Genomic DNA, 22752 nt, shown 5'->3' on the forward strand with positions numbered 1-22752 from the left:
ACTGACATGTCATAACTCCGCTGATAATATTAAACTATTTTAGTGTGTAACGTGATCACATGTTGTGGGTCCAGTTTCCTCGAAGCGCCCTGTAAACCACGTGACGCAGCTCTCCGTGGTGTCAGAGTGGAAAAGAAACAGGTAAATTCAGTCTCTCGCTTATTGTGTGAGCGAGTCGGTTCGCTATATTTTCCCAACTTAGTTGTATCAACTTGGGGTTCAGGAATTATATCCTGTGCTAAATCCGACTAGAAGGTCGACAACGAGACCACTTGTCGGTCGGTTGTGTAGCAGTGTCAAATATTGAGCCGGTTTTCTGGTCAGTATCGTCTGTTATTTATTTTCATTTTAGCGGCCTGCAGGCCTGCCTTTAGCATCGGTGATTCCTATGTCGAGAGCCCGGCCATCATAATATACTGGGGCTACAATGTTGTATAGAGGTGGTGCAGTTTATGAAGGGGCTACTTTGCTAACTGGCTAATGTTGCCTAGCTGTGCGAAACGACGTTAACGTTAATTAAGTTAGCATGGCTAACACACGTTAGCAGACTAGCTAGCTAGTGGCATGGGCGTTTTTGGTTTGTTCGAACGTGAAAGCTTCACTGCTCGCTAGTAAGTTCGGTAATAAACTTGTTGGCCATCAAGCTAAGTCAGCAGTTGTCGGTACTCCGTAAGCTAGTTTGCTATCGGCTGTTAGAGTTATCCTCGTTGTCGCCATGAGGTGAAGCCGTGAGAAGCGGAAGCCCACCACGACCTCAAAGCTGGATGCTTTCCCCTCAAGTATTAGCTAGTTGGCTAGCATTTTGGCCATGTGGCTGGTTAATAGAATTGGATATGTTCGACGGGCCCTGGTTTTAGGCTTGTTTGTGGGCTAGTCCAAACAGGGTTTTACGTAACGTATGTAAGATTAAGCAGTCGCTGTCGATAGCAATGTTAACAGTTTGCTATCCAAAAGAGATGTAGCGTTATAACGTTAGCCAGTCGGATGTCTTAACTAACGTTATGTGTTTGTATCTTGGCTCTTTCATTTGGTGTTCAAAACAGTGTTGATCTAGCTATCGTAGGTTTTGCAATCATATAATGTTGTTTCACACTATAGTTTGACTAAACGCCACCAAGGCTATTTTGATAAAGAAAGCGTTGCATAATACTGTGAAGAGGTAAATAAGTTAGCTAACGTTATGCACTTGCAAGCCTTGAGTGCAGCAGGCACTCTTGCTTCGCGGGTCATACCCGCGGCTAGCTTTGGTTTTAGACATTGCCTGAAAAGAGCTGAAAACCGCTCTTTGTTAACGTTTTTCAGGCGTCTCTGGGAACAAAGCTGATGCTGTCTTCTTGATAACGCTGCTAGCTTGCTCTACTCTCTCCCCCCCTACCCCCTAGGCAATAAGCCACCAGGCAGTTTGAGGAAGTAGTAGTGTGTACCAGAAATGCCTATGATGACATAAATAGGTAATAGTCACAGGTCTTTAATGTCTCTCTCACCTTTCTCTTCTCAGGTGTTATTCCTTTGTAAATACTGTTATTTGTATATACTGTAAATGATGACGTCCATGGGCGGGAACCGAGCCCGTGGCAGCTGGGAGCAGACACAGGGCCAGACACAGAGTCAGACACAGCACAAGCAGAGGCCTCAGGTACTCTCACCACCTGTCACACTGCCCAGATGCAATGAGTATAGCAATATAGTTGAATATAGGAAAAGCAATGTATTACTGAATGTGACTTGTTTTGTTAGACACAGTTTCTACAAATTCCAGCTAACTTCAAATACCAAAATTCATGGCTCAACAAAATGTTCTCTGTAAGAGGTTGTGAAAAATGATGCCAGTTACAGCCCTATTAAATAGTAATTTGATAAGTTTATTTGACTAAAGCTAAGAATCTACTGCAAGATAATCAGGACTGTTGACATCATATTTTGACAATCTAGAGGTAAGTCCCTGATTTTAGACATTAGGGATTACACCTTTAGTCTGAACTACACTGATCAACTAACTCACTGATCTAAGTGGACCAGCTAACATCACACAAGTTTTATAGTTACAATGTGGTGTTTGGGCAGGTCTTTAAGTGTGTAAGGGATTGAAGGGTCTAACAAGACCTCTAGTACCCAGTAGTAGTAATAGAAGCTAGTTGCATTAAAAAGTTGTTATGAATGGCTAAATATGAGTTTTTACATGAATGCATGAAATTTGTTGCAAATATTGGATGTTTCACTACTCTTGGAACAGGCTACCGCAGAGCAGATCCGACTTGCGCAGATGATTTCCGACCACAATGATGCAGACTTTGAAGAGAAGGTCAAACAGGTGAGCAGAAGCACATCCTATTGTCCTACTTGAGTTTTCCAGTTAAGTAGCACTACTTTGTGTTTTAGCTGTGACACACAGATTATCATGTGTATTGTGTCTTGCATTGGGTGTGTATATGTGTGTCTCTTATATTATGCATATTGCATATATAAAATTGTTATTGCATATTTGGTTGGCCAGATGTCATCAAGCACATACAGTCAGTGACATTCAGTGCATTATATTAAGGCTGCGGTGGTGGTGAATATTATATATAGCCAATATATCACTCTGCATAAAATGTGTTAATTAGCTATGGAATTGATATGGAAAAAATGCTTGAACTATGTATTTTTAAGGCACAATCTAAGTTATTAGAAATGGACACAGCAAATGGGTGTTTGAATGTGTTAAGAGGTTAAAAATCTGAGGTTCCACACTAGATATCATTATCTGCTCTTAATAAATAAATCTCAGCAGTTTCAGTTGCTAGTTTTACAAATTCTGACAAAATTGCTTTACGTTTATTTGTTATACAGAATCTGGCAATAAATCGTGTGATTAATGATTACGTTAGTCAAAGTTAAAAAAGTAAGACTCAAAATTGTCATTTAAGGTTGGAAAGTTTTATTTAAAAAAACGTATCAGTACCTTTTTGATAAGAGGTTGTTATCTTTTGCAGACTCGATTATAGTGTGTAGAATTTTCAAAGGCATTGAAAGAGGGCATGGTGTGACAACCATTATGGAAAATAAAACTTGTGTTTAAGCTACTGAAGTGACCAAGATGGTAGCAGGCGTGCTGTTCTTTAGCTAACCCTTGTTCTGATGTATGTATGTTTTTAAAAAAAAAAATGTTTTGCATAAGTTTACATTAACAGCCTTTTTATGAACAAGTTGTCAGGGGTCACCTCTGTGTCTCATCATGCCACTCTTTCTTTTGCAGCTGATTGACATCACAGGCAAGGACCAGGATGAGTCTATGATCGCACTGCACGATTGCAACGGGGATGTCAACAGAGCCATTAATGTGTTGCTGGAGGGTAACCCAGATACTGTGAGTATTGGCTTTGTGTGAGGGCTAAGCGTAAGTGTATGGATCTTGTGAAGGTATAGCATGGTATGAACACAGGCAGAAGCAGGTTTTCCTAGTTTAGATAAAATTGGTAATCAAGGTAAAAAGGTGCAAAAAGAAATTGACTAAACACATTTTTTGTACTTCCCTTGTTTGTTGTTCAGTTTGTCACTTCTGCATGCCCCTAGTATGTTTTCACTGACCCATTAAGAAATGAATCCTTTCACAAATGTATTACTGTCTCACCTTTTGTCTCGATTACATTATTTAAATAAGAGGTAAAAACAATCGACTGATAATTTCGATTTAAATCTTTTGACCAGTTCTTAAAAACTGCCACAGGTGCAACAAGGTTGATAACAATGAGACCTCATAGTTACATAAAGCTTTGATATAAATGGAACTAGTAGAATATAGGGGGATATTTAAACTTAAAAAGGGTGGAAATTTATCTTGCTAGCACATTAATCAGATAAGGGGCTGTCAGCTTCCTGGATTGTCAAGATACTCTGCAGCGCTGCAGAATAAGGTCTGGCTACTCCACACATACATTCCTGGATGGGAGAAAAAAATACGTTCTGGGTTGTTTGCATTTCTTTAAACCAATCATAATCCTCTTGTGCGGCGCTAAGCTCTGGTCGCAAAGACGGTGGATCTGCAAAATGGTCTCGGGAAGGAACTTGTTTTGGTGGAACATTTGCACCCTGTTATAAAATGCCACATACGATATTCAATGAAGTTAACTGTTCACACAATACAGTAACGTGAGCTAGATAAATAAGCTGGATACATGCTTAAATGTAATTTGCTCTTACCAGTGTATTGTTGTATTGCTGTGAGTATTTTGTCAAATCCCCGCCAATTGGTCCCAAAACGTCTCAGTTACATAGTAAATGCTGTAAACCTATTCTTTTTAAATCTTTACAATCATTCCACATAGGGACTAACCAGGCCTGCCTGGTTGTACAATGCAATTTTCTTTGCTTTAAATTTGTTGTTTCCCAAAACGTTTTGCAAGGTGAGGGACATCCGGCATGTCGATCCAAACTGCCATACTTACCACCAGGCAACACTCCACATCCAACCAGTTTGTTTATGAATACATTTATTTTAGTTGTGATCAAATTTTGGCTGAGTACATTGTCCTGTTATGGCAGTGGTCTAGAAATAAATTAACCTTCACTTTTCCTCAGTGTTTTTATTACCAAAAAATGCCTCTTCATTCAATACCCATTATCAATACCTAAGGAGAAAATCTCATCAGCGTCAGTGAGCCAATAAGCATGCAGCATGCTTCTACCAAGATCTAATAATTTTTGTGATTGGCTGTCTAACGTTACACATCGCAGAGGCAGGCAGGAAAAACTCTACGTTGCGCACAGAGATGGGGCTCATGTAGTAGGAGCTGAAAAATAAATAAAAAGGTTTTTGCCATTATGTGTAATGTTGTCTTTTTGTTTTTATAAAATTGGTTTTGAATAAATGTATTGTTTTGGAACCGGTATTTTTTAGGAACCAGTATTGAATACACGGTATTGGTACCAATATCGAATATTTTTTAACAATACCCAGCCTTACGTATTGGTGACTCAGTACATAGTGAGTCCAGCAGTGTAATGCTGTCTTTATTTTTTCCTAAGGACTCTTGGGAAATGGTGGGGAAGAAGAAAGGGGTGTCAGGCCAGAAGGAGACTAGCCAGGCAGAAACTGGAGAGGAAGGAAAAGAGAACCGGGAGAAAGGAGAGAGAGATGTAGCACGTCGTCGAGGTGGAGCTCCACGTAAGGGCCGTGGAGCCAGCAGGGGACGAGAGTGTAAGTGTTAACTATCCCTTTACTTTGACTTAACCGTTTTACTTTTTTTAGGTATCTTGTGAATATTTGTTTTGGCAAGCAAAGCACTGGTTAGGGCTGCACAATTGTTCGGACACAATTTTGGTTTCCCACAATTAAATGAACATGACGATATTGACGTTTTAACCTTTGTGTTGTCTTCCCGTCAACCTTGAAAAAAACACTAAATTTTTTGATGCCTTTTTTTTTTTTTTTCAGTTTTGTTTTTGTTTATTCCAATGTTTTAAATTGTTACATTTTTCTTCTACACATTTTCAGCGCTTATTTCTACGTCCCATATTTTCTGATATAAAACAAAAATTGAAAACTGGTCAGTGTGACCTGAAGTCAACACAAGGGTTAAAATGCGTGCATCGCTCATAGAAAACTGAGCTGCATAATAATTAAGCGCTTCCTAAATGAACAGCCAGCCACCAGGGGGTGATCGAGATGTCATGCCTTTGCACATGCACCCTGGTGTGGCAGCCTTTGAAAAACCTTCCTGAATGTTGGGGCTGCAGAGTAGAGGAGTAATATACAACAGAGAGCAGATGGGCGAAATGAAAATCAAATGTCTGGAGCACAGGGCAAAGAGCTAGCCCTATTTTTGGGTACAATTTTTTTATTTATGATTTGCTTCTAGGTGATGCACTGTGAAAAAGCGCCAGTCTTATTTTGATGCAAAGATATGTACATTTGCAGGAATGTAGCACAACATGGAAGTGAAACCAGTGCTGTTAATATAAATGTGAAAGTGCAATAAAAATGTCCTTAATATCCATGAATAATGGTGATAAATAATGGTGATCTTAATGTTAAAAATAATCATGCTTATCATTTTGGCCATAACCCTGGAGCTCTAGCCCTGGTGCAATCAAACTTCACATGCACGCTACGATTTACAACATGAGATAATTTCCTGTCCTGTGAATTTTGACACGTTTCACTAATGCATACATGAGAGCACTGTAGTACTCCATAATTAATCTGCAATTTGTGAGCAATGATTTGTTAAAAAAAAAAAAAATCCTCCAGTGGTTAATCAATGGGAGGCTTTAAGAGTTAAGAAGTAGTATAAAGTGTTTGGTTCGCATCAACAGTAGCTTGTAAACGTATAGGAACAGTGTGGCTATATTTGTTAAGTGAAGTTAAGAATAGAATAGAAATGTTCACAACTTCACAATTTCCATAAAACCATTTCCATAAGCAGACAATAGAGAGCCTTTTTAAAAAAAAAAAAAAAAAAAAGGCTGTTTCTGGCATCCTCTGCATAAAAGCATGTTAAACTGATCAGGATAGCATGACAACACATCTTGGTTTGAAGGTAGAGATCAAAGTATCCTAGGTCAGCTCCATTATGCCATTAGTATATTTGCAGCACACCAGTAGCCCCCCTAGTCCCAACTGTGGTTCTGAAGGGGCGGGGGAGGGGGGCTGCTCGATTATGTAAAAAATAATAATCACGATTATTTTGGTCAATATTGAAATCACAATTATTTAACACGATTACTCATTAACATTTGGATATAATGGATAGTGTCCAGGGTATAATCTGTTAGTGTCCTTTTATCTCAGTCTTTGGATCAGAATAAAATCTGAGTGAGTCAGTTCAGCTGTACAGATATCACACATAATGTTACACAGCTAATGAACATTTCCACAGACATAACACAATGTGCATCTCACATCACATGTTCACTCACTATGACCACTACTACTGTCATTACTAAACATTGTGCCAAAATATCAACAATAATGTCGCTGTCAGTGGGCTTATTTGCTAGCTAACCTTAGGAAAAATCCAGCACATAGACGCTACCTTAGAGTAACGTTACGTGAAACAGGTGATTTAACGTCCCTGCTCATTTACATACAGTTTAACAACAAAATTAAATGCTGAGGGAACATTACTATGTTTTTTCATGTTTGTTTTGAGCAGTATGCCTAGGCACCCCCACTAAGCTTGAAAAAGTTTTAAACAGTAAGTGAATACAGCGTCTACTACAGCGGAGGGGAGGGCACAAAGGCAGAGGGACCGCAGGGTTAGCTAACGTTGGCTGTTCCCAGACAACTGAGTTGGTTTTGCCTTTTTTTGCTCACCAAACGCTGCTGCCATCTTTACTCGTGCTGAGTTTTTAAATTCCAGTGGATGATATGCACACGACTAGCCTCCCTGACTGGCTTCGGGTCGGGAGCATGTTCAGGAGGGGCAGATGTGCGTGTCATTCAGAACACAAGACAAAATAAGTGTTCTTGCAAAACAGAACATGGCAAAATAATCGTTTTTTCTCGATTATACTATTTTGGTGATCGTTGGGAGCCGAAATTGAAATTCAATTAATTGCACAGCCCTAGGGGACAGTGTGTGCCACAGTAAATGATAGCCGGCAAAAGATTCGTCATTTATTTTATTTTTTTATCTAGGGCTGCACAGCTCTCATTCTGCACCACAATTTTATATTGTTTCTCTGTTACCTGTAAACACATTTTAGCCTAAATGATTATTTTGACGTCGGCATGCAGCGTAGTGTCTAAATCTGACGCCGTTTTCTTTTCTTAACTCAAGTTCGTAGTCAGGAGAATGGCTTGGATGGAGCCAAGGCTGGAATAGCTGGAAGAGGTGCAGAGCGAGGCCGAAGGGGAAGAGGAAGAGGAAGAGGGACTGTCGGTAAGTTGCTGTAATCCTCTTTAGACAAAGCCATTTGTGAAGGAAATGTATCTTATCAAAACGAGGCAGAATCGAGGGACGGTTTTTATATTTACTAAACGCTGCCATTCTTTCTCGTGAAAATAGTTGTCAGGCTAAGAAACTGACTCTTGTCTCTTCAGGAGTGTCTGGACGGCGAGGAGGCAGATTTTCGGCACAAGGCATGGGGTAAGTGAACACCTGCGTTGTCTAAAACCAGAAGGCCTTTTGTTCCACTTTTACCTGTTGCCATGGTCACCAGAGTGCAGGACCCCAGCCCATTGTTTAGCCTTAATCCAAAAGAGGGAGAATATACATCAGCCAATGGGATGGAACAGCCTGGGCAGAATAATTCTCTTCAGAGAGTGCATAATGTCTTAACATTTTGGGGGGGGGTTGTTATTAATGTCAGTCAATTAGTTTGCATCTTATACTGGCATCTTATACTGGCAGCTTGATGCTTCTCAACTGCGATGACATTATTACCAAATTTCATCATGTAAAGGGCAACATTGTAGTTGTCCTAACAAATTTCTTGCGTGGGATTATAAACAGTTGGATTTGATGTTACTCTATAGTTATGGATCTTTAAATCTTCTTGGTCTGCTAAAGTAGAGTAGCACATGTGATGTAATGTGGCTTTCTCTTGTGAGGTCAATGGCTGAGTGGTTTCCTCCCAAGAGAAGCCGGAATGCAATTTTCACTCTTAAGAGTACAAAGTAGCCTATTGAATGTGTGTGTCAAAGCTACTGTATTCATGCCATAAATATGTTTGAACACAGAGGCTCAGAGAGTAGAGGCATGACTTGAATAAAACAAAGTGTTTTGGTGTAAGACATTAACTAACAAAACCTCACATCTTTAAGGTGTTATCTGTATGCTTTGTGTTTCAATGATGCTGTGAAAATGTCCTAGAATTTTAAGTATGTGTGTGGACCTAGATATTGACTTGCATATGTCAACGAATTCTACAATATGCTTGTTTCATATTGGTTAAAAACTAAGCTTGTTTTTGGTGAGCTGGGGCTTCCCACCTGCAATTGCATGCAGTGCTAGCTGAGGTGTTTTCATGTTACCTAACCCCCCCAACCACCACAACAGTTATGTGATTGCTTTTGCTTCTTGCTGCTAGCAGACAGTTTACCAGCTTGGCTTCAGTGTCCGTTAAACACGGTGACTTAAATGAAACAAATGTGGCTCAAAAGGAAGGTTTGCATTTGTGTGTATCATTGGTACATTGTGCTGGTACATTTTGAGATGATGCTAAGGCACCTTGTACCATTCATCCCACATACACATATTCTGCTTTAAAATGTTAGCGTTCTAATCAAATTAAATGAACACTGTGAGCTCACAAGGGAAAAGAGTACCACACGTCATTACTGATGAATAAGCTAATCAAAAAGATTTGTTCTAAAGTTAGTGTAAAACTTGAATGATTCAGACGGTAGGAGGAATGTCAATAAATTATATCAATTTATGAATATCTACAAATGTTGGTTTTTAGCCAAATATAGCAGATTATATTGTTTTTATTTACATATTAACAGTTGCTTGAAGATGAAGAAACCCTCATGGTGCCAAGAATTTCAGACACAAATTCACTCACTTACTCACTGGCCAATAAAGAGGAAAGAGGAGGTATTTACTTATTAGTTGTCTGATACCTGTGTCATTAAGCATAACACGTGTAGCTAAATTATTACTACTCTCCTAAGGCTACATTGACACTGTAAGCCCAAATCAGATTTTTGGTATATTAAAAATTAATTTACATGGTTTAAGTTGCAATTCCAAGAATCTCAGACACATTTGGGGATTAAGAAAGTCCTTAGTATTTGGTGGTTAGTGAAGTAATGGAAACCTCACTATTTGCCTCCTATTTTATAATGTGTCGCCTTATAGTAAAATGGGTGTTTTTTTAATGTGTATATAATATAAAGTAGTGGCTCATCGTTGTGGAATTAAATCATGGTTCTAAAAACTGTATTGAATTGAATCACTGCCCTTGAGATTGTGACACAAAGTAATGTTGCATCCAGAGTTGTGTTAGCCATAACTGCAGCATGTAACATGGCTGCATATATCAACCTCCTTCATCGCTGATGTTGCCTGGTGTAAAGGATGCAGTCATTATGTAGCCAGTTGTATTCACTTGTACCACAGCATTGGTTGGCACATGTAAAGTGTTGCCTCTTTGGGGTAACTGTTAGCTGCTTTTATTTGAATTATCTAGTTGAATTTGCAGAAAAGAAACCAAGGGAAGAGATGGGAGTCCCACTTTGTCATATTTATCGAGGCCTCTCCAAGTCAGCGTATACAAACCCCCTGAAAATGGTTAATATTGTACGTCACAGCTACAAATACTAGAGTAAAAGTGTGGTTCTTGTGGAGACTGAGCTCAGCTGTTTATCTGAATTGAGCCAAATTACATTTTAAGCTGGTCAAGGTTTATCATGAAGTATGTGTTTGTCATTACACTAGTTGACGTAAGGTGGAGATCTTTCAATGGAGATATTGAATGCTGATTTACGTCAGCATCCTGTATGGCTGTTTAGTAATAGCTTTGAGAAAAGGATGCATTTTTTTGACAGATAGCTGACTTTCGTTAACTGATCATTAACCGTTAACCGACAAACCAGCAACTGATTCTCAGTTCACCCACAGTGTTTCCTTTAGGATTTTTTTAGCAGTGGGGGCAGGTCTGAAAATCACCAGTTAACTTAATTTAAATTTGCAAGACCAGGCTTAAATTAACTGACAACATAAGTTATACGACTTACAGTTCTCAAGGACATACACACACAATCTCAACTGGCTTATCATCCGGACAGCGTCTCTTTTTCCTTTCTCCCTTTTTCTGCAAAGTGACCGCGTTATTCTCCAACATGCACTCTAACAAAGCAGCCCTATTTCTGATACTGTGGGGGGCCGCCACGGTAAAATCAACATAGAGGAAACGCTGACCCATCCAGGAGGCGCAGACATATTTTCTGAGTTCAGCTTCTGCAGGCAGCTGCATACTGTACGGGTAGCGCAGCCGCTATATTGTATCCATGCATTGTCATGGATGCACGCATCCACGTTCCCAGTAACTGCTTACGCGTCCGAGACGCTTAACATTGGTGCTGAAAGGAAAAGGGCAGTGCTTCAGCGGTGAAAGAACTGCAACGAAGAGAGCAGAGAAGAAATAAATGGTAAAGTTGTCAGGTGGTATTAAATATACAGTGTAGATTTCAGTTTGTCTATGAATAAATGCTACAGTTCCTCAAGACCAACATTGGAGGCTGTAGTTCATAATTGTCATGGGGTGAAACCTATGTCTGGTCTGTTTAACAAAGTAACATTAATTACACAATAACACTTTAGATGAGTAATCCAGAACAAGAATTTGTTTAAAAAAAAAAAAAAAGTATGATTACATTGAAAAGCAGTCCTCAATTAATGTTCTCAAATGTAGCTTTACAATGTCATGTGATAGCTACATCAGTACACAACAAATATTACTGGGACCACTACGGATGAACATTTAATATCTACTACATTATAGACACCACTGTTGACTATCCCTGTAACAATTTGGCCACAATTAAGCACATTGACCATATATGATCCAGTCATATACTAGGTATCGACCTAGTGTTAACTGTTTAACTGATAATATTAATCGGTCAAAATTCTTATTGTCGGTTAACGGTTAAATATTAACATTCCTAATTTGAGATGATGCAGCGGTGTGATAGAAGGTACCATTGAAATTCTTAGAATGGTTAGGCATTAACTGCATCAATGAAAAGATTACTGCATTTATTCTTGCATAACTGCTCTCATCTAGCAACGGTTTTGTGTTTGTGGCTGCAATGTGTATACCTCTTAGTTGGGTTTATTGGTCTGTATTTACCCACCATGACTAAAAGCACACTGGCTTGCCTTGCATTGGAGAGTGACTGACCGGTGTAGAGTGTTCGTTACAACACTGGCACAGGCAGATCGAAGGCATTTTGCTTACGCTGCTGCTCTGGATTGTGGTCTGAAAAACAAAAGCTTTATCTTCTACTTTTACTTTGTTGTTCTTCTTGTAATTGTTGCCATTATTTTTCCTCTAAAGCCAGATTGATAAGGGGCCCAGATATGATATTGCAGGAGGTGAGAGGTGAGTGCATCGCCTCTGGTGTGTCTGTTATTCTTGTTTTCTGTAGGGAGACTTTTCAGTGCCATAAAACAGGATGTTGTAATATAAGACATTATCAAAACATAAGTATTACTCCTCATTCTATTAATAGGATATTAAAGCAATATGATCTTCCTGAAATTTGATGTTAAATCTGCTCACGCAAGCCATAAATGCCCTCAGATTTGCACAGGAAGGATCTTAGACAAATAATGAAAGCATCTTGGCTTGACTCAAAAGAAAAGTCTTGTTCTTCATGTTGCTAGGTTGCACCAGCTGTAATTTTACCAGCATACACAGATATGTCAGATTAATTAAAAACGTGCAGTAAAAGAGTTTTTGAGGAACAACAAAAACAGTATTTAGATGCTAATTTGCATGTCTTGACTGTACAAACTGTCAAAGATGGAAATGGTTTCACTTCAGTTTCTATAATTTCCTCTTCCTGCTAAACTCCCCAGTCACTCCTTTCTGAAGTGTTTCTATTAGCTAAAAGCATAATGACTATAAGAGCAGAGCTGGGGATTTATTCATACAGTACTCGTAGTGCAATATGCAGGCGCAAAACCAACTAGCTCACTAGTGGTTTAAGAATTGAATAGGAGTCTGCTTCTGCTTAACATTTTCAAAACTTTGACCTGTAGAAGGTAAGTTAAGAAATGGACCCCATATTATTGTGTGTGGGCACCCAGTTGTGGCTGAAGTTTTTTGTTTTTATTGTTCTGGCAGCCCTTCAGCTGTTGGTCAGTACATGAACTCAATTCTCAACTCAACCCACTTATCACTTTCTTCCCCAGAACATTCAACCCTGCTGACTATGCGGAGCCAGCCCAGGCAGAAGAAAACTATGGAGGGTGCAGCACCTGGAACAACACAGGAAACTCAGACCTTGAGGAGGGAGCTAGTAAGTTAGTGTATTAAGAAGTGTTGCCCTCTAATAAGAGAAGTAATCTTATCAATTAATCATCTGTTTACCATCAAAAGAATTTTTAAATCATTATCCGCATCCCAAAGAAGCTCTTGAGATAAAGATGAAAGGAAGGAAATCTGCTTTTCGGTGCTGGGCATAGAACCATGCACATTGTTTACAAATACCAAATTCCAGAGATATTGTATTTCTCTTAGCTTTTTACATCCACATCTGTGTCCAGTTGTCTGAAGTATAGTCACATTTTCATTACATTCAACTTCAATCTCCTACTTCTGTCTTTGTCTCTAGGGTTGGAATACGCTGCAGGAGAGGGAACAAATTACCCACCCAAGTTTGACTCTGCTCCTGGTAAACCTAGCTTCACTTTCAGGGCTCCAGACTAACTTTTTTTTTTTTTTTTTTTTTTTTTACTAGGACCACTGTAGCCTGCCAACAAAAACAATTTAGGGGCAAACGCAGAAAATTTAGGGACGAACACCTTAAATCGACTTGCAATGCAATTTTTCACATTTCTCCTATTTTAACTGTTTTACTGATAATGCTTTGGAGATCAATACAAATATTTAGTTGAGTCACATTTTAATTAAATGGTGGTAGTATTGTCAATTATAACATTATTATTATTATTATTATTATTATTATTGCCTCAGCCCCATACATGGTCTCCCTCACTCCTGTCTTTTTTTGTTTACACTGAAATAGCAATCATATCTAAGGTGATTAGACAGAGTGCTACCGCAGCGTGTGGCAAATGTCGAAGCTGCCCTTAGCATTGATGTAAAAATGCAAATAAATCCGTGAATGCACAGGCAATTAAGTGAGATCCCGCAGTTTTGGTATCCCGTCCTTGTCTGCAAAAAGGACAGCAATATCACGATTTTTATGGAAAAACATGGTAACAGCCCTTTGCATCAGCATGTGTGGACAAGGAGTGTGACACTACGAAAGCGAGACACTAGTGTAGATGATGTTAACCACGCAGTTGACTAATCACTTACGGACCCTCCCCCTCACACACATTGGTCAAATCTGGCAGACTTTCTCTCTCATCCTTTTCAACATGAAATAAAAAAAATAAAATAAAATCATCAAATTTGCAGGTGGTACATGTGCGAGTAGTTAAAAAAATTACGGTCTCAAAAAATGGTCGCAAAATGTTTTGTTGTTTTTATGTGTCCCTTATCCTGTTTGAATCTCGTTTGACCTATCAAAGTAGTATTGAACGGTTTCTCTTTGACTCATAGGTGCCTGGAGGACTGCCACAGAGGAGTGGGGCACTGAGGACTGGAATGAGGATGTGAGTGTTTCTGGTATCAACCTTATACAACTGCTCTAGCTCTAAATATAACATTAAGTGTGAACTTCCAAAGACGAAATGGAAGTTCTAAACCGATTTTAGCATAGTTTCACTGACGGAAGACTGGATCCAATTTTGAATATAGATGTTACCTTTTGTTCTTCCAGCTGTAATTTTTTTCCATCTTCTACTCTCTTCCTCTGCAGCTTTCAGAGACCAAGATATTCACAGCTTCCAGTGTAGCTTCGGTGCCTCTGCCTCAAGAGAATGTTACCATCACCAAAGGCCAGAGGTGGTTCACTTATGCACTTTATTAGCCTGATTCCTTAGCCTTCCTTTCAAGGAATTGGTTGGGAGAATAATTACATTAGCTTGTTTTCATTGTTTACTTGTTCAATGTGAAATATAAAAAAATAAATAAGAATATTAATATTATGGGGCAAGCTTCTTCAATTATGTAGGTTTGTCAGCATTTCCTTGTCCTTAATTATAGTAAACTAAATATTGTGTTTTTGACTGTTGGTTGGGGAAAAAACTATTAGAAAATTGTAGTTAAAAAACATTCCGTCCTAATTTTGCAAGGCGACGTCCTTCTGAGGTTTTATAGACTAAACGATTAATTGAGAAAATAATCTGCAGATTCATTGATAATTCAAATAATTAGTTGTTGCTGCCCTAAAGTAATTAGTTTTAGCTGTAGTGAAAATAAAGGTTCAGTTGACGCAGATCCCATTTCAAATGTCCTCCTGTTGTAATGAATATTTCCACCTTGCTATAGGATTGACCTTGCGGTGCTTCTAGGGAAGACTCCCCCATCCTCCTCTTCAGAGACAGAAACCCCCCCCATGGAGGCCACTCAGCCCCCCTCCTTACCCCAGTCACTGGTTTTCAGCAACTCTAAGCAAGGGGTGCCACTCTCCCAAACATCCACCAGCACCCCTTACACCCAGCACAGCATGGTGAGACTCAACGAAAAAAACACTAAAGCATTTTTTTACACCCTTGCTCTTAAAATTTACTTTACTGATGCAGCTTTTACTTATGGATGCAAATTGTCTCTTAAGATTTATATCTCGACCACTTCCTAGCCACACAGGATGTCTATTGACATGTCGTAACTAGGCCCATGTCGCAAATGTTTTTATTATTGTAATAACAGTGTGTTATAATCTGCCAACATTGCAGGTCAGCATGCTGAGCAAGGGTTTCGGGGATGTGGGGGACCCTAAAGGTGCGAGCACAGGGACCACTGGCTCTCAATTCCTGGAGCAGTATAAAACAGCCCAGGCACTGGCCCAGCTGGCAGCCCAGCACTCCCAAACTGGACCTCCCAATACAACCCCTTCATCCTGGGACACCAGTGCCACCTCACTGGGACAATACGGTGAGCTGACATCCTTCTGTTATTACTCTGATCTTCCTTCAATTCCCTTTAGCATGTTAAGGATAATGACATGGATATTTTCTTTCTTTTTTCTTCAATGTAGGACCATCCTAACTGCTCTCAGGGTTTCTTAACTAACTTAAATTATGTTTCCCCTCTCCACTTTCCAGATATGAAGACTCAGCCAGAGTCTGCGGTCCATACGCCCTTTACGAAGCGGCAGCCCTACCAGGCGGCCACCTCAACCTCGTCCATGTTGGATGTTTTCCTGCAGGACAAAGGCCTGCCTTCCTCATCCTCGTCTTCTTCCTTACCCCAACAAACATCTTCACCCCATGTGGGGCCCCCGCCTGCTTCCTCCCTTCCCAAGATGGCAGCAGTCCCTTCTCTAGGTCAGCAAGTCTCCCCAAGTTCCTCAGATGCCCAGGGTTCTAGTCCACTGCCTTTGCAGCAACACAAACTCAAACAGCAGAAGAAGAGGACCTCTATCACAACAAAGGTAACCACTGAATTCTAATTACAACATATTTTAAATGTGATGATTGAATCTTTATTTTTATTTGATTTTTAAAGGGAAGCATAAGAAATTCTCCATGCTAACAAAAATTAAGCATTTGATGTCTTGTATGTGAAAACAAACTCCTGGTCCTGTGATAGTAGAAACCATCCTTGGACAAGACTCAAAGTATGTGTGCCCAATCTTAACATGCCCTTCATCTTTCTCAGATTCCTGCAATGGCGGTAGAGATGCCTGGCTCAACAGACATCTCAGGCCTTAATCTTCAGTTTGGAGCACTGCAGTTTGGGTCAGAGCCAGTTATACCAGAGTATGAGTCCAACCCTGCTACCACAACACCAGCCAACCAGGTCCAGAAAAGTCTCTACACTAGCCCCAGCAGGTTGGTATATCTAAAATACTTTGTACCTTGAAGATAAAGTACAGATTAGTTTTTTTTTAGATGTGTGTTGACAGCGAAATAATTTAAGGTTCTGTTTTTTATTTAATTTTTATTATGGCTGGACATTAAGCAGTTGAAGTTTTTATATTATGTTTTTTTCTTATGCAGCATCTATTAGAATTACTGGGTTGTAATGATAGTTTTAAGTGCATATTCTAGTTTTTAAGAGTGCTTTAACATTTAAGTTGTAATTTTTTAAGTCCGAACCACGCATTGTTCCCTAAGAACACAATCTTGTCAATACCATTACAATCTGCAGTGAGTCAACTCCAGCTCTCTCCAACTCCAGCCAGATGGACCTGTACGATCAGAGAGCATCTCAGACTCGGCGCTACCCTCACTCAGTCTCCTCCTCCCCTCACAAGGATATGCAGCCCAAGGTAAGGCCAAAGCTTCCCTCTTTTTCACTTGACCTGATAAAACCTTTTAATATGGTGTTGTGTTAGTATAGTACTTAGAGGAGTGGCTAGTGCAGACAACTTGCTTAACACCAACTTGGTCTTTTGGAGCTCTGTACTAGTAATGTAAGGCTTTGGTTTAATGCGGAAGTGTCCTGCAGTAAATTAGCTGTTTAATTTACCCCTCCATTCCTTCTGCATCGCTAAAGTCATTTAGAGATCATTGCCTGAATTTCAGTTTAAAATGACGAAGGTAGCAGGTGTTCTTAATAAACTGGTGTTACTCTAATCCCCCATATTCCAGTTTTTTTGTTTTATTAGCTTGTGGTCATTGTAATACACTACTGGCTTCAGACCTGTAGTTAAAATGCTCTGCATAACAAACCAGCTTCTTGGCTCAACGGTTTCCAAAAGCTCTGCAACTTTTTATGAATGGCCTGTTTCCATAGAAACTCACCTTCATTGTTGGTTTTACAGAATGGCTTCAGTTCAATACAAGCAACACAATCTGTGGAAGGTAAGTGTTTTTTTCTTCTTAAAAGCATTGTTGAAAAGTTTCCTGATCACTCTGGATTGGAATTTATTCCAGAAATATCTCCTCTCTCCCCAGCTGCAGCAGGCTCTGCAGTATCTGTCAAGCCGGTCTCTGATTCGGTCACGCCTGTCTCCAGCATGGGCACTTTGACTGACAGCGGCTCTGCCTCCTTGATGTCTACATCCAATCAAACATCCCTCAGCGGTCTGGGCCACAGCGAAGACTTGCCTCCAAGCACCATCCCCCCTCCTCAGCACAACAAGTGAGATGCTGCTAAATTAACACACACAAAGTAGGAAATTAATTAGTATCTTAAATGACCTCTGGGTAAACCCAAGTATCACTAAATGTGATGGTATTTGCAGATAGTTGAGATGTGCTCTGAACCTTCCTTTCATTTCTACAGCTCTCACCCATCACAACAGAACAGCCTTGCTCCATCTGCAGTCCGGACATCCAACTCAGGCTTACTGGTGAGCTTGTCATGCTTACTACAGTATTTTTACAACCTATAATGTGGCTCTGGCATTGTCTTTGATTTTTTTTTATGGCCTTTTGAAAGAGCAGATTAAAAAAAAACGTTTTAACCGAACGGACCAAAACCATGAGTTGTGTGTACATGCGTGAGCATTTCCTGTGATGGCAGATGGACACATTAGATGTCTATTCACTCTAATGGAAGTGTAATCTTATCAATCCTAACCCCATCATTTTATCTTCCGTCTCTACAGCACCCCAGCGTAGACGGTGAGTCAAGCCTGCACTCCTCCTCCTTCCCTTCCTCTGTCTCAGCCGTGCCGTCTTCGTCAGTCCCCTCCTCTTCCTCAATGGCTGCTTCCCAAGTGTCCCTAGGGGCCCCTCAGGTCTCCTCTGGGGGCTCTGCCACAGTTTCAGCTCCCTCCGGCCTCGGCCCCGCTAGCAGTCTGGCCATGGGTGTCAACACTGCCTCCATGGGTGTCCCAGCTGCAGTTGTCGCTTCAGTGTCCTCGGCAGCCTTGGCCATACCTTCCTCATCCTCACGCAGCTCTGCAACATCCTCAGGTTAGACATAACCCAAGCACAAACATGTCAGTGAAAATACACTTTTGTTTGATATCCATTGCTGTTTAGACAGCTTTATATCCAAATCTTGCATTGTGAAATCTCTTAACAAAATTTGTATTTTAATACTAAATGCTTATTTACACTTAAGTATTTTAGCTTTTCTTTTCTCCTCACTTTGTCTGCCTTGCTTACTGTAATTTGTGCTATCAATCTACAGGTAGCATTACCAGTGAGTTAATTGCGGCCTTTGGAATTTAGTGTCAGGGCTTTACAATTCTGAATAACTTGCTGGTTAAATGCACTGTCAATTTATGTTTATCCATAGTTTGTTTTAGTCATCTGTGGTTTGCCACTGAGTGTACTGAGAACATTAAGTAGAGCGTCTCTGGTGTTAATACTGTTATTTAATGCCTCATTTCGTTTTGATTAAAGCTATGTATTTGAGGTGATAAATAATTTCCCCTGTAATTTCCTTTTTGAATAAGTTGGTTTCCACTTCCTCACTGGCAGGGTTTTAATTCTTCTGACTCATCTTAAGGCCCTGACACACAAAGCCGATGGGCGAGAACTTGTGGCAACAAAGGCGGACTATGGTGTCGCTTTTGTCTTGGCCAAAAATTAACACTGGAACACACCGCTGAGACTACAGCCGGTGGCCATATAACACGTACGAAATTAAACTTCAAATCACAGAGATTCATAGAAGCTACAAAAGTACTGAGAGCTGAACTCAGAACAAAACACTATTCCAATCGTTCGGACCTATGTGTTTTTAGAAGGAACAGTTTGGCCAGTTTTGACAGCTCTTATTGCTTTGGATTGATCAGATTAGATCAGGGGTGTCAAACTCAATTTCACTAAGGGCCACACTTGGAAATAAGCATCACATCAGGGGCCAGACATGTAGAGTTTATTGACATGCTTTTATTTAATCAAAGTCAAAACCTATTTGACTGTATTATTGCAGGTCTCATATAGCTTTCTCACTTAAAGTTGTGGACGTAAAGCCTAAATATGCAAACTCTCTGCTTCTGTGAGAATTCCTGAGTCTCAAAGTCGGCAAATCTGCCAAATTCTGCCTTGAGTGTCACATAATTGCAGTTTGAAAAGAATTTCCCGTCTGTTTGGTTTCTGCGCAAAACTACGTGGGCCGAAATCTATTGTGAACCTAAAATGATATGCGGGACAGATAAAAACTTGCGAGGGGCCGGATTTGGCCCGCGGGCCTTGAGTTTGACAAATGTGGACAATGAGAGAGCCTTTTATGTGCGCTCTGTCGTTTCTTTGCTTTCCTTACTACCATTTTCAAGCTGAACGTATGATGGCTTTTCATGTAGAATCGGTCAAAAAAAAGGCCGGATGCTGACGGTGGTGCGGGACACACCGCAAAAACAAACCTTGGTGTGTCAGGGCCTTTACTCTGTTTGGTTGCTCCTCTGAATATCTCTCTCTCTCTCTCTCTCTCTCTCTCTCTCTCTCTCTCTCTCTCTCTCTCTCTCTCTCTCTCTCTGTTTTCCTTTGTGCTCCCTCTGCCAGTGCAACGTTTGTCACTTGTATTGCATTGATTTACTGATGCAGCTTAGGGAGAAATTTGTACATACAACATATCTCTCCTTGCTAATTGGAATCTGGTAGAATCATTTTCATGTACAAATGAGATTGCAATGGGTAAGACATTTAGATTAGAGCATGGTTGATTGTGCAGCCCTACTTTGTTTCTGTAGTTTATGTTGTGATTTTACACTGAAAATACTGTTTTATGTCCTTTTTGCTGGTGTGCATAGTTAGCCAATGGATAATAGATTTTTAGTAGTGGCTTGTTTGGCAAATCAATGCAATGCATTTATGTTTTTACATTGCTTTGTGCATACAGGGAAAGCACCTCCAAACCTGCCACCTGGAGTGCCCCCTCTACTGCCCAACCCATACATCATGGCCCCTGGACTACTGCATGCCTACCCTGTGAGTTCCTGCCAGGGTTAGACAGTCTTTGTACAATCTGAGCTTTACCTGTGCTTACCAGTTTGTTATATAATTGATATAGTAACTAAGGCTGGGTACCGAATTCAATACTTTTTAGGCACCAACCAAATTTTTTTTTACCGTTACCCAGCCCTAATAGTAACCCAATATTCTGACACATTTCTTGCTCCATCTTAGCCTCAGGTGTACGGCTATGATGACCTACAGATGTTGCAGACAAGAATACCGCTGGTGAGTTTTGTGAAGTGTTCAACTCCTGCAAAAAAAACATTATGCACAAAATACCTCATTGCTTCTTGTCCAGTATTTTTATATAATAAAATATTTCTCTCTCTCCAGGATTATTACAGCATCCCCTTTGCAACTCCCACAACGGCACTGACTGGCAGAGAGGGCAGCCTGACTAGCAACCCTTATTCTGGTGAGCCATGCGTCTATTAAAAGTTGAGCTAAAGTGTGATTTATGCTTCTGCATTAAATCGACGCCGTGGCTATGTATGTAGGTACGTGGAGACACCCGACCCTACGCTGTAGCCTGATGTGCACCTCTCGAAAAATTTACCTACGCGTCCCGGTGCTCGCACATCGCTCAGCTGTAGCTTGGTAGCGTTGCATTTCCCCCTACTCATTTCCTGGTTCTCCTTCTCCATAAACATCAAGGGGGTGTGTCCTTGACCAACTGCCACTTTGCTTGTTTGAAAGCCATGATGTCTCTCTCTTTCTCATGGGCAGGCCAAATTCTCTGGGTGGGCAAAGCAGAGAAAGGGGAGGTAACCTTGCTCCTTATGACCTCATAAGGAGCAGATTCCAGATCGGCCCATCTGAACTTTCATTTTCTCAAAGGCAGAGCAGGATACCCAGGGCTCTGTTTACACCTATCGCCATTTCTAGCCACTGGGAGACCATAGGCAGGCTGGGGGAACGCATATTAATGCCATGGGACCTTTTAAGTATCTATTGCTGTCAGACTATGAATGTATGCCCTATTACAAAAATTGAGGGCAGTGAGATAACTATGAATCATTTTTGGTGATGATTAGTGAAGATTGTTCTTCAATGCATAAATGGTTCAACATCCTATCAGATATGGCACCTCACAACATGCCAACAATTTAGGTAATCATTTTTTTTTCTTTCATGTCCTGTTTTTTTTTTTTTTTTTTTTTTTTATCTCACGTGTGGTGTTTGCACTTGTCGCTCTATCCTGTCTTCCTCCGTTTCCTTCATTTGCAGGTGACTTATCAAAGTTTGGTCGAGGTGATGCTTCATCCCCGTCTCCAGCCACCACATTAGCTCAGACACAACAGAACCAGACCCAGACACATCACACCACACAGCAGCCCTTCCTCAACCCTGCGCTGCCACCTGGCTACAGCTACACAAGCCTCCCATACTACACTGGCATGCCAGGCCTACCCAATACCTTCCAGTACGGACCTGCTGTGTTTCCGGTGAGAAAACCTAAGTCTCCCCAAGCTAGCTAACTTGTTGGCTCCCATCACAGTCCTGCTCCCACCCTTTATTATTGTTTTCAATATCTTCTCATAAGAAACAAGATGTATCATAATACCATGAGGAAAATGGGTGGGTCTGGACAGAAGTGGGCTAGCAAATAAAATTTGATGTGTGCAATAAATGGAAGAGATTATTTTGGTCTCCCTTTGACCTTTCCTCTGGTGGCACTATATAAGAATGCATTTTAAGATTTAAATGTATTTCCTGACCGTACATGAGAATAGAACTGGATTCTCTTGACCCCACAAGACAAAATGTTACCCTATCACTTGTTGACATTGCATTCCATGGTTTTGTTTTCGTCCAGGTGGCTCCTACCTCGTCAAAGCAGCACGGTGTGAATGTTGGCGTCAATGCATCAGCCACACCCTTCCAGCAGGCTAGTGGCTATGGTTCCCATGGATACAGCACTGGTGAGGCACTAAATGATATTGAAGTGGCAACAATAGTGCTGAGAGGGGTCATGCAGGTCCTGCTCAATATACTTGCATACCAATAACTCTGTGCTGTTTCTCATTGGTGTGGAGTGCATATTTTATTCGAGCTCTGCAGCATCCACAAGCATGAACATGATGCTTTTGTTATGCTTGAGTCAAGGCAGTTGCTAATGGTTCATAACACATTCTTGTCTGCTGATTCTCACCTGAACTGT

The 22752-nt window shown here is 40.5% G+C and overlaps 1 protein-coding gene across 7 annotated transcripts in view; it reads left to right on the forward strand.

Moving 5' to 3' along the window:
- Positions 1-38: 38 nt before the first annotated feature.
- Positions 39-22752, forward strand: part of ubap2l (ubiquitin associated protein 2-like) — a 28999-nt gene continuing 6285 nt past the window's right edge. For 2 of the 7 annotated variants that reach the window (XM_028597081.1, XM_028597086.1), the window contains exons 1-26: positions 148-319; positions 1499-1636; positions 2234-2311; positions 3239-3349; positions 5008-5179; positions 7764-7865; positions 8027-8072; positions 11992-12036; positions 12852-12958; positions 13274-13333; positions 14230-14282; positions 14489-14574; positions 15061-15241; positions 15468-15666; positions 15837-16165; positions 16393-16565; positions 16885-17005; positions 17501-17540; positions 17634-17820; positions 17965-18031; positions 18290-18599; positions 20476-20564; positions 20763-20816; positions 20925-21006; positions 21819-22036; positions 22408-22513. In XM_028597081.1, the coding sequence (XP_028452882.1) occupies positions 1541-1636; positions 2234-2311; positions 3239-3349; positions 5008-5179; positions 7764-7865; positions 8027-8072; positions 11992-12036; positions 12852-12958; positions 13274-13333; positions 14230-14282; positions 14489-14574; positions 15061-15241; positions 15468-15666; positions 15837-16165; positions 16393-16565; positions 16885-17005; positions 17501-17540; positions 17634-17820; positions 17965-18031; positions 18290-18599; positions 20476-20564; positions 20763-20816; positions 20925-21006; positions 21819-22036; positions 22408-22513 (3112 nt within the window). In that variant the 5' untranslated portion in view covers positions 148-319; positions 1499-1540. The other 5 variants (XM_028597085.1, XM_028597087.1, XM_028597082.1 and 2 more) reach the window with 4 other exon arrangements.

Source organism: Perca flavescens, chromosome 14 (genome assembly GCF_004354835.1).
Source record: "Perca flavescens isolate YP-PL-M2 chromosome 14, PFLA_1.0, whole genome shotgun sequence".
Classification (NCBI taxonomy): domain Eukaryota; kingdom Metazoa; phylum Chordata; class Actinopteri; order Perciformes; family Percidae; genus Perca; species Perca flavescens.